We start from the raw sequence: 12,500 nt of genomic DNA, 5'->3' as shown, positions 1-12,500 counted from the left end.
CCTTCGGGAGCCTCAAGTTCACGAGATGAGTGGAAAGTGTGGCGGTCTTACGAGCCTCGGCGAAGGACAGTGATGAAGAGCGACTTGTTCATGGACGCGAAGCAAGAAAAGAAGATGGGGAAAACCTGATGATGATGATGGTGATAATGAAGATGAAGATCAAATGACCGAATAGAAGGGAAGAAAAAAATGCAGTAAAGAAATGCAAAATATGGATAAGGAATGAGAAAACGTAAACTGCCAACGAAGACAAATGGCCAGTAACGTAATGGAAGGCCCTATGGTTATCTTTTGTGATTTACTGGACGTTTTTGTTCTTCAGACAGTTACCAAGACTGAATTAAGTAAATAAAAAAGTCTTTCCAAAATTTTGAAAGATATTATCATAATGCATTATCCTTGCAAAGCTTCAGACACTGTTGATTGTCTTTAAAAAATATATATATTACTAACAATGTCCTAAAGTTAAGAAGAAATCAGCTAAATTACTTAGTGAAGATTCTTATTAACTGAATGCAAACTATAGAATACAAAAGACAGTGTCTGTTCTAATCGTCTGTTGTCTGCGTGACACGATAAAGCAATAGAGGACGTTATTAACATGACTATTAACAGCACGTTATTAGGAGATGAACCGTAGGAAAAAAATGCATGAAATCTAAGAATGTTTTCATTTACCAAAGCGTGTCTGAAAGTTTTCCCAAAGAGAGAGAGAGAGAGAGAGAGAGAGAGAGAGAGAGAGAGAGAGAGAGAGAGAGAGAGAGAAGAATGATGGATTTTCACTTTCTTAAGTGAAGCTTAACAGGAAAAAATGCATGAAATCTAATATTATTTTCATTTATCAAAAAGGGTCTAAAAGTTTTCCCAAAGAGAAAGAGAGAGAGAGAGAGAGAGAGAGAGAGAGAGAGAGAGAGAGAGAAGAATGATGAATTTTTCAGTTTCTTAAGTGAAAGTTTAATAGGGAAAACTGCATGATATCTAAGAATGTTTTCATTTACCAAAAAGTGTCTGAATGTTTTCCCAAAGAGAGAGAGAGAGAAGAAGAAGAAGAAGAAGAAGAAGAAGAAGAAGAAGAAGAAGAAGAAGAAGAAGAAGAGGAGGAATTATCGGTTTTTCACTTTCTTAAGTGAAAGTGTAATAGGATCCACTCTGAGAAAGAGAGCAATTCCAAGCTATAATTGTTGATTCGGAAATAAATTATTTTACCATAGATTAAAATTCAGTCCTCTTTAAAGGTTAAGATGAAAGTTAAGGCAAGAAATTGTCCTTCATGTAACTGCACCGTCGAGCAAAAATAGGAAAATGAAAAACACAGAACAAATAAGGGGTTTCTGTCGAACAATAACTGACTGATTGACTGCCAGTATTTTCCATCAAAATATGAATGGTGAGGAAAAACGAGATATCAAAGACCTGCTTGAGCACATAAATCGAATGAAATTAATATTTTAACGAAAAAGGCCGATGGGAATGGTAACCTAATACCTACATCAATGCGAAGAAACAAGGAAGCGTCGGTCTTAAAAGAAGAAGAAGAAAAAAAAGACAATCGTTGGGAACCGATAAGAATCTGATTTATCGTTAGTTGCCCGAAGGAGCAAAGAGTAAGGTTTCAGGAAATCAAAAGGTGGAAAGAGAGACGGGGAAGAGTAAAGGACCGTGAGTAAGATCTAGAGGGATAACTACAGGGTGGAGAGGGTGTTGCCAGAAGGGGGTCAGGGTTGGGGGCCACCTAGAAATCATCCTGGGAGTGGGATCTGGCGTTCCTAGAAACTTTTATTCAGAAAATGGACGGATTTAGGGGATCCTCTTTTTATGGAGTTCACACTCTCTGGATGTTGCCTAAACTCACACAATAAAATACAATAAAATACAATGAAATACAACCGATATCAAGACAGAAAAGGAAAAAGAAATTGACGAATGACAGTCACACAGCCAGACGGAACCAAAATCACAACCTCTTCAGAGGTATTAATAACAACTTAGAGACCCGTGGTACATCCACGGCTATTTGAAGATTCAAAAATAATTCAGGGATTTTATTTACAGATGGACCCTAGTAGGAACAAAGTATTTTTCTTCCATCTTACATCACTCGTATTTACTTTAAAAAGACGACAAAATTCAAACAAAGTATTTATTTACACAATTATTCTGCTAGTACGGTCGCCCAATGAAGCTTTGTAATATTTCTCAGAATATTGTGGACACGAACTTAGTCAAAGACAGTAGGAATGTCAGCAAGAGCTGTTGAAAGAGGTTGGAAGTAATTGAACTGGAAAGGGGTCTGAAAGGTCCAGTCTTCGGTTGGGGACGCTCTAGGTTTAGAGGTTAGATTTTGGGGATACGATAAACCCCAAGGAAGCAAAGAGAGGAGACGGGGAAGGGGAGGGGAGGGGAGAGGGAAAGAGGTAGAGGATACATCCCACAAAAGGGAAATAAACTTGAAGTACTGACATAAGACAGATTTCGATATTAACGGTAATTCATTTTCATTTTTTTGTTTTGTATCGTGCAAAATAATTTGCTGCAGACCCCATCAGTAGCACAAATTGTTATCGGATGCCTTAAGAGAGAGTGTTTTCTCATCTTCATGAATTTTGCTATTTAATTCTTCCGAAATTCTGCTGTCTATCATTAGATGCATAATTATAACAAGAATTTTTATTAGCCTTTGCTTCATCTTACATCATAAATTCTCTTTTTTGTCTCAAATGATACACGAGAGAGAGAGAGAGAGAGAGAGAGAGAGAGAGAGAGAGAGAGAGAGAGAGAGAGAGAGAGAGAGAGAGATCCCGGGAAATGACATTCAAATTTGCTGTTTTTAAATACTTTAAAAATGTTTTGACTAAAGAAGATATTTCATATTATATAGCGTACACTGTATTTCAGTCATTCCTTAAATATTGTTGCATACACAAGAGAAAAAACGGAGCCTTTTTTCATGTTTCTCATAGTTCCCAGGAAACGAAAAAAAAAAAAAAAAGGAAAGAACCGAATGTCTCGCGGTAAAAGAGTTTTAGGAGAAGCAGCTGGGTTTCTGAGTAACAGGCAGAAGGCATTATTTGTAAGCTGTACACAAACACCAGAGAAAGTGCAGTTGTCTGTGAAGGTAAAAAATGCAAGGAAACGTCTCCTCCCAAAGGCCGAATACCAGTGAAAATAAAACTTTTCAGAGGATATCCAACGGAGGGGAAATTTTTTTATTTTGACACAATAATTTGACCAAAAAGAAATTAATTTCACTGCATTAAGATATGATAAGATGAAGCATACAATCTTAAGCGGTGATAAGACAGGGCTTATATAATAAAAACCGAGAAAAAATATTAGACAAATTGCACTTTCCTGTCCTATGATTACCAAAGAATTAATATATCCTTTGGGTAAAATCGTAAGCGGGGAAGCGATTACAACAATGTATTAGACAGGAAATTATGAGAGCTTTGAGACTCGTAACACAGAAAATAACGTGAAATTAGTAACGTTTCAAAAATTAAAAAATGACGAGAAGCACTCATACATGTATTTAGACTATTTGGAATTATACTTCATAATTCATTTGGTTAAAAATAGATTGATAACTTATTCCGTAAGCACAGCTACAAGATGCTTAAGCTGTGCATTAGTGTTTCTTGCTACGAACTGACAGAATGCGGAAATCTCAAACTTTCTCTGTACTCCTTCGGCTGCTCTGTCTCTTTTTAAGTTTATTAATATTTAGGGAGGAAATTGAATCAATCCATTTTTTCTAATGATCCAAATTGATTTGGGCCACTATGCCCACTAAGGTCTCTTATATAGTATAGCCAGGAATGTTACAAAAATTCGGGCATATTCACAAAACGGCACTTTTTAATGGTATTTTCGTGGCTTCCGGTGAAATATCTATTGTGATGAATAATTTTTTTTTTCATTTTAAAAATTATGAGAGCGCGAACGAAATGCCAGGGGATTTCTTATCAGCTGAGGCTTTGGATTAGGACGTCAGATAAAAATTAACGGGCACAGGTGGGTAATCTATATTCATTTTTACGCTTTAGAGGAAAGGTTAAACCTAAGAGGTAATGCCCTTCTGATTCTGAGAAAATGGTATTCAGGGTTAAAGAATCTACCTTCACGAGTGACCCAGATATATGGTGTGTGTTTTCTACAATATATATCTACTATTGCTCGTGTCCTGTGCAGCGTAAGTTTTTAAATTTATCTACCTATCTATCTTCACACAAACACACACACAAACGCACACGCGCGCGCATTGCCCTAAAACTCATTGTACCTTTCCTGACCTAAGCAATGAATCGTGTACCTGGTGGTTACTTCTGCTATGCTGGGTAGCAGGCAGTAGTAACTTCACTCCAAAAAACTTGCCGAGAACCGGAAGGTTAATACACTCAGCTGCCATCTCTTCAAAGAGAAAAGACTTACAACTGAAACAGATATATGGATAAATAGAATGCTATACATAATGGAAGAGCAATGTATGAAATGGTACCATTCAAGCTCAGCTAATCAATTTTCCCGGGAATATTTTCCCGGTGAAAAGGTGAAATAAGCGGCAGGATGGAAAGATTTTGCACTATTGAAAGACTTTTATGCAAGTCACTTCGAGTTATTATTACTTAGGTCCATAACGGGGACGGACAATTCGTGAAGTAAAGAAAAGCGACGAAATGTAACGGGAAAAATGTCATCAGATCATTCACCGGTTATCACGGAGGCTGAATACTCTTGGCTCTCTCTCTCTCTCTCTCTCTCTCTCTCTCTCTCTCTCTCTCTCTCTCTCTCTCTCTCTCTCTTTGTTTCATATATATACATCTGCATCTGTATATCTAAGTGTACTCTTGACTCTCTCTCTCTCTCTCTCTCTCTTCTTGTTTCATATGTATATACAAATATACATCTGCATCTGTATATCTAAGTGCACATCTTCATCTTTAAAGCATTAAGCAGTTTCCCTTGTTCGAGTGAATTTGTACAAATAAAGTTATCCATTTACTTAAATACTCAGGTATGTATGTATGCACGTATGCATGTATGTTTATCTCATCATCAAAAACATTGATTGAATATCATTTGCAACAGTCCTTTACAAATAGCTATGCAAGTCAGTGCTCCAAAGAAAAGTAATCTCTGGCCATAAATAAATCTCCAATCAATCAATAAGGACAATGAATCAGTCCCTACGACAATATAATGATTCCATTAGCGACGATGAGATGAGCAATCCATTCATCATACAGGTAAGGTCCATTTATCTTACGCGGATGGCGAGGTAAACGATTTACGTTGCGGGGTGCAATAAATAATGAAGATAATGAGGGTTATTAGAATGGTTGTACGCAACCCACTACCTCTAGAATATGTGGATTAGGTCCGTCCTCGAGATTCGTGAAAAATGTTAATTGGCAAGCTAATTAAACGGCGGAAATTGACTTTGAAATGCCTAAGTGATCTCTGCTGTTGTTTAAAAGATGGAAACTAATAGAGGGTCATTATCGCCGTGGATACTGTAATTATTTATATATTTTTTTCTTCTTCTGCTTATTCTCTGGTCTTGTGCAGCCAGATCTTTCTCTGGAACCAGATTCAGTGTATTTTTATCTTTAGACCTGTTGTTTTTATTTTCTCTTGCCTCAGTATACCGTTCTTAATATGTTTTGATGTCTGAATATCTTGCGTTTTTCTATTATGTATAATTTTGTCATTTTTTTCCAAAGTGCACAAACACATTTCTTTCAGAATGTTCAGGTTACAAGCAACAAATTTGTCTACTGAGAATATTCTGATAATTCAGATCGCTACTTAGTGAACAATAAGGCGTTGATGTCGCCTAACATTGATGAACTACAATAGAAGTCTATATTATGTTTCGCTTTGGTTTTGTTTTCCGTGGACCTTGTGCTAGCAACGGCGCTTGCTCCTCACCTCCTCACAAGAAGCTGTAAGCTTATTATTGGAGAAAAAAAAAATAGTGGATTGCACTCGAGCTTTGGGAATGAAAAACTAGGGAAAAAATATATACATCAAGATTCATGTTGAATACAAAAAAATAAAAAAAATCCAGATTACAAAGATTCTTAATCATGAAAACTATGAGCAACAAACACGTTCTTTAAAGATGAGGAGAAAATAAGACCTTTTTCTCGTGTGTAAGTATTGGCATATTGTCAGAAATACGCTTAAAATCCATAAACTTTACGACAATGTTAGTCTCAGTCAATCATTACAATTTTAAGTTTATTTTTAACTAATTCCCAACACTTATACACAAGGAACGTTCTCATTTTTTCCTCGTCTTTGTTATGTTACAGTACAGTGAATCAAAGCAAATATATAATTTTTTTCAAATTGCGGATAGAGTCAGGACTGGTGAACACCTTTATCGAGGTATTTTTCTTCTCTTGCTTGTTTATGCGCCTGTACAGCTCCTCATTAGGAATCGATTGTTAGAATAACCTTCATTATTTAGTCATAGTGGGTAATTTCTTCCCTGTTACGCTTCGCTGAACTCCATATATTAGACGGACTAGTTGGACCAGACATTAATAGAGGGGTCACTAGCCATCATCTATGAGATAAGAGACTTGAAGGTACTCTATACAGTTTTTTCCATCATAATATATACGTCTGGAAGTGTATAGGGATTAAAACACATTCTACGCGTTGGTTCATAATGGAGAACTACATTAGTGAATTATAGATCGACCGTCTTCGGTATTTTTTCTTCTCAAGGATATTTCATAATTAGTATAATCTGCTTCTTCTCCGGGGCAACGCTCATGCCTTGAAGGATGGAGCAAACTCTTACAATTGATTTGTACAATATATGTTAATGTATATAAATAAGAGCATATGTATATAAATGTATATATATATACGTGTATGTGTATATGTATGTTATATATATATATATATATATATATATATATATATATATATATATATATATATATATATATAAACCCTTCTCATGGTCAGGTCGGCAATGTAACTTCGTTGTGATTATGGGAAGCGGGATCGATTCCCGCCACCGGACATCATAATTGCTTCATATTTCTTGTACTTGGATCCAAGGCTTTGTAGTGACAAGCGTATCCAAAAAGTGTGAAGAATTCATGAAATTAAGAGGGCATTGTGGCTATTACAATTACACACATACATACATACACACACATATACAGTATATATATATATATATATATATATATATATATATATATATATATATATATATATATATATATATATATAGATATCTATATCTATATATATATATATATATATATATATATATATATATATATATATATATATATATATATATAAGATATATATATATATAGAGAGAGAGAGAGAGAGAAGTTAGAGAGAGAGACAGAGAGAGAGAGAGAGACACGTATGTGACCACGGGGAATGTGAAAGAAACGGAGAGCAAGATCTTCCGCCTTATACCTAGACTAAATAGTGTGGCAGAAGTTATATACACAAATTCATACATACACACACACACACACACACATATATATATATATATAACATATATATATATATATATATATATATATATATATATATATATATATATATATATATATATATATATATATATATATATTAAGGGTTATTATTCTTTTATCCACCTTCGTTCTTCGGAAAATAATAAGAAAAGAATAGAGGCTAGTATAATGTAAATCTCAAAGAAGTAATATAAAATGAAAAAACGGTGTAATACACTTAGTGCTATTGCATGTTTAGTTAGTGTACATTTACATGAATATACAGGTTTTCAGGCCATTTACAACAGGGTTATGCAAAAGGAGATAAATCTCTTAGCGAGAGAGAGAGAGAGAGAGAGAGAGAGAGAGAGAGAGAGAAGAGAGAGAGAGAGAGGAGGAATGGGAAGCGGGGGAATAAACCAAACAAAAATGAAGCCCAGAGCTAGTTGATTAGATCCAGCCAAGCGTCTAGAAATCACGACACTATTAATTATCAGCGGGAGGTCAACCGGGTGAAGAAGAAAAAAATGTAGATAAAAAAAAGTGGCCACAAAAAGTAGAAACATAAAAAAAAAAAAAACGAAGAGTGATCGATCTTATCTAACGAGGAAGTCTCCGAGATGCGTGTGGGAGGTGAATTCTGGAATTGAAGAAGATAACGACGGTCCGTTCCAAGCCCGAGGAAGTCTCCGAGATGCGTGTGGGAGGTGAATTCTGGAATTGAAGATAGCGAAGGGCCGTTCCAAGCCCGATAGAGCTCTTGCGACATGAGTGAGATTATTATTATTATTATTATTATTATTATTATTATTATTATTATTAATTATAACCTTTGGTGCTGGGAGCGTTCGCTACTCACCCAAGTGTGAAAATTCTGGAAGTACGTTCAGGCACTGTGTAAATTTAGTTACTGTCAAGAAGCGTGAAAGGCTTCTTAGATCTTCTTTCAAAAGTACAATACTGATTTCTTATTGATCTTATTGAAGAGTTCAGTGCTGATTCTTACTGATATATACATATATGCATACGTGACCTTGCACAGTTTGCCTGCCGTTTAAGCAACATTGGATATGGTCAGTTCGTGAAAGGGTGGTCACTATTGAGAGACAGAAGCAAAGGTTTGTGGTACTCCCGTGTCCTTCTTGTGGGGATGGGGTTATTGGCCTGACAGCCTCATCCTATGAAATGGCTAAAAGCCTGCTGTTATATGCCATGGGGTGTGTCTGAGAAATCTGTTCTTATATGCCAAGGGGTGTGTCTGAAAAATCATGATACACATCAACATATATGATTTCTTGCAAACTTACATAAAAGTACTTTTCACCTTTAACAAAATGTTAGAGTGAATACTGAAAAAAAGAAAGAAAGAATTGTTAGAGGTTTCTAAAAACTGTCAGACTATTTGCGCCAGCCGAACTCACTGACGAAGCAAAATCAAACATTCACAAAATAAATGTAGTTGGTAAGCACTGAGAGTTAGATGACCTGGCAGGGAATGACCAGGAATTTTATTAATAAAAAAATGTCAGAAAAGCCTTCTCTCTCAAAAATAAAACATCTAAATTGAACAAAAATTAAAAGTACTACTGGTAATATAGATATTCGCTAAAACTATTACCTTTAGTAAATGGAAACGAAGGACCAAAAAAAAAAAAAAAGCAAAAACAAGGAAACTCCAAAAGTTACTCCTATTGCTGAGGCAAAAGTTCAGTGAGTTTAGCTAAATGATTCGAAATCGCAAATGCTGTCAAGCAAACAAATTGGTCTCTCATTTTAAATACATTGGAAATTGCTGGATGTTATTGTCCTATTAAGAGATGTTTGCGTATTTACAAAGCCATCCAGGAATAGAAAAAAGACGAAAATACATTTTTATCTTTACGCTTCATGGAAACCAGAATCTCCAAGAAAAAATACTAAAACAAATAATAGTATTGTACGATCAAGAAGCTATTTCTGCCAATAACTTCTTGGTTCAGAGTTGCACTAAGTCGAGAGAGAGAGAGAGAGAGAGAGAGAGAGAGAGAGAGAGAGAGAGAGTTCACTGAAGATTTAAGTTATAGCTGCTTATTCTGCTTTCCAAGCTTATTTTGCTAGAAAAATAACAATTAGAGTTTTTGCTCTATATACGTGTATGGTGTCTACTTTTTTTTTGTAATCTGACAAAACTAATAAAATATCCTCACTTGAAAACAAATAACGATTTTCTACATTTAAAAAAGCAGACTATTTTCTTAGAAGGAAGAAAACATGCACGCATAAAGAAACAAACTAGAACCCTTCTCTTTAAGAAAGTCAAGTTTTTTACTCGGCTAGACTTGGAAAAAATGCACGTTAAATTAGATGGCTATCAATCCCCCCTTTTTACGTTGTAATCCGCGTGATTTATTGTACAGTCAGACAGCTCGCAATCAATAAATCCACTCGATTTAAGGTACAGGTTTACCTGGCAAGCAACAGACCGAGCGTTCTTGAGCCTTGTTACGCTTTAAGGTTAAAAAAGGTTAAAATACCCAGAGGTCAACCTCTCCTAAGATTTCAAAATAAATTAGACTTTCACTTTCCACTACTTTCATTTGATTTTAAGAAAAAAAAATATAAAAACAGGTAAATGGGAGAAATAAAAGCGTTAAAATAGTAAGTTTTCATCAGTACTGCTTTTCAATAGAGTTTTTTGTAAGGGTAAGGATTCTCATTCATAATTGGCTCTCGACGAATTATCAGCAAAGACGAACGATGTAAGTTTTCTAAATTAATGAACACTGTGTAAGACGACATAAGTAATTATATCTTTAGAAGGGAGGAAGAATGAGACAGGAAACCATTGCCTGAAATTTGTCATAAATATAGGTTAACTATGTTCGATTTTACTAGTGAAAATAAACATGGCATTATATTCAAAATATTACGGAAGTATATAAAGAATACTGTATACATGATAAGGCTATAGAATCATAGACACTGGGTATTAGAGATTAGAGAGTATAGGGAAGATTTAGGTAGGCCTAAGAAGAAGACCACACCCAAAGATGAAAGGTGCCTGGTACTTCCCACAATCTTTCGGTAGAAGGATGACCATTCCCTTAACCTATGGCTCATTTATTTCTGAGTGTGGTGAACAGACCTAGTGATTAAACCTTGAAGTTCTTCGTTGCCTTGAGAAGAAGGACAGTATCATCAGTTTAGCAACCAAGAGATATATGAAACAAGGGCAGTCCTTCTATAAACTGACCAATCTTTAAATCCCAATGTCTGTATTCTGCCACACCCGAAAGGGGCAACGTTGTGGAAAGGAAAATGTTTGAAATAGTCACTGTTCACCAGGAAATGTTTCTGAGAAGAGTGACTCAGATGTCCACACTGATAGCCAAAGAAGTATAACCCAAGAGTCAATCTCGTGCAGCTTGATGCTAACAGGACAACAAGATCCCCAAATTCGGCAGAAGTTCAACCAACCGTTGAAGAGCAGAAAATAAGTTGGGCACCTGTCCCTGATATAAATGGTTCAGAAATAATTTTGAAGAGAATGTCTCAGTAATTTATGTGAGATTCGTGGAATCAAAGAAAAAGTGTAACCGAAACACGAGACCACAAAATGATATAGATCACAAATACTCAGACATACACGCAGACAAACATAAAAACTGGCTTAATTTTCATGGACAAAACACTGGGCAGTCAGACATGAAGCCTGTCATTAGACAAACAAATCCGCGGACAAAGGGACGATCACAGATATGAAGGCAAAAAACATAAGTGGTGTAACAAACAAGTTGCACAAACAAAAACAAAATTACTGAAAATATTGAAGTAAAAGGATGACACCATTAAAAGCTGACATGAAGACAGTCATTACAGATAAAGGGGGCCAAAAGAATAGCTTACACCTCAACGTGATCTGTTTGCACAAACAGACCGTCGGCTAAATATACTGTACCATCTGGGTCGCTTTGGTGCAATGAGCTTAGGCTAAAAAAATAGCCAGAAATGCTAAAACATTTATTTTGAGGTGAAATAAAAAATTATTTTTCCCTAACGGGTTAGATGTCATCATGTCAATAGGCCTTTTTTTTCCACGAATAAACCATTCATTGTTGAAATTCTTTTCTGCATTTGAATCTGTTTTCCACAATCTCTTATTTGAATTTCAATTAATCAACTAGATCAATAAACGTACTTTAGCTTCTCTGCCCACTTATTTTTTTTGTATTTTCATTTCTCCGTAATATTTAACTTCCATCACTCGCTTTTCCAGCCCTCGTTCTTCAAGTCTTTCCCGTCGTCGTTCTGCCTCTCCCCCTCGTTCTTGATTAGTCATTGCCTCTCCTGCCGAGCGTCTACCCGGTTGTCTGCCCCGCATTATTTTTATCTCATACGATTTGCCCTCGGGTCATAAGATGCACTTGACCTCAACCGGCTCGAAAATTTTTTGGGCAATTACTCGACTCTCGCTTGTCTCCTTCGCTGAGATGTTCAAGTTTTGGTGGGGTTCTCTCCTGGAGGTATTAAGTGTTCTTGTTCTTGTTTTTGTTCTTCTTGTTCCTCATCCTTTTCTTCTTCTTCTTCAAAATTTTTTGAACGATTACTCGACTTTCGCTTGTCCCCTTTGCTGAGAAGTTCAAGTTTTGGTGGGGTTTTCTCCTTGGAGTCTGAGATATTCTTCTTCTTCTTCTTCTTCTTCTTCTTCTTCTTCTTCTTCTTCTTCTTCTTCATCAAGATCATCTTCTTCTTCTTCTTCTTCTTCTTCTTCTTCAAAATTTTTTGAACGATTACTCGACTCTCGCTTGTCTCGTTCGCTGAGAAAATTAAAGTTTTGGCTGGGTTTTCTCTTTGGAGTTTTAGATATCCTTCTTCTTCTTCTTCTTCTTCTTCTTCTTCTTCTTCTTCTTCTTCTTCTTCTTCTTCTTCTTCTTCTTCTTCTTCTTCTTCATCGAAAATTTTTGGAGGATACTCAACTCTCGCTTGTCTCGTTCGCTGAGAAATCCGAGTTTTTTTCTT

At 35.8% G+C, this 12,500-nt stretch overlaps 2 protein-coding genes across 2 annotated transcripts in view; both read right to left on the bottom strand.

The window, feature by feature from the left end:
• Window positions 1–12,500, bottom strand: part of LOC136828866 (uncharacterized) — a 201,144-nt gene that overhangs the window by 34,640 nt on the left and 154,004 nt on the right. The gene's annotated exons all lie outside the window — the stretch shown is intronic.
• LOC136829065 (nucleolar protein 58-like) overlaps window positions 11,976–12,500 on the bottom strand; it is a 21,239-nt gene continuing 20,714 nt past the window's right edge. Inside the window, exon 3 of the mRNA XM_067087448.1 lies at window positions 11,976–12,476. Coding sequence (XP_066943549.1) covers window positions 11,976–12,476 — 501 coding nt within the window. The remainder of the gene's footprint in view (window positions 12,477–12,500) is intronic.

This window comes from Macrobrachium rosenbergii, chromosome 43 (genome assembly GCF_040412425.1).
Source record: "Macrobrachium rosenbergii isolate ZJJX-2024 chromosome 43, ASM4041242v1, whole genome shotgun sequence".
Taxonomy (NCBI): Eukaryota; Metazoa; Arthropoda; class Malacostraca; order Decapoda; family Palaemonidae; genus Macrobrachium; species Macrobrachium rosenbergii.
This window is presented reverse-complemented; position numbering and strand designations above follow the sequence as displayed.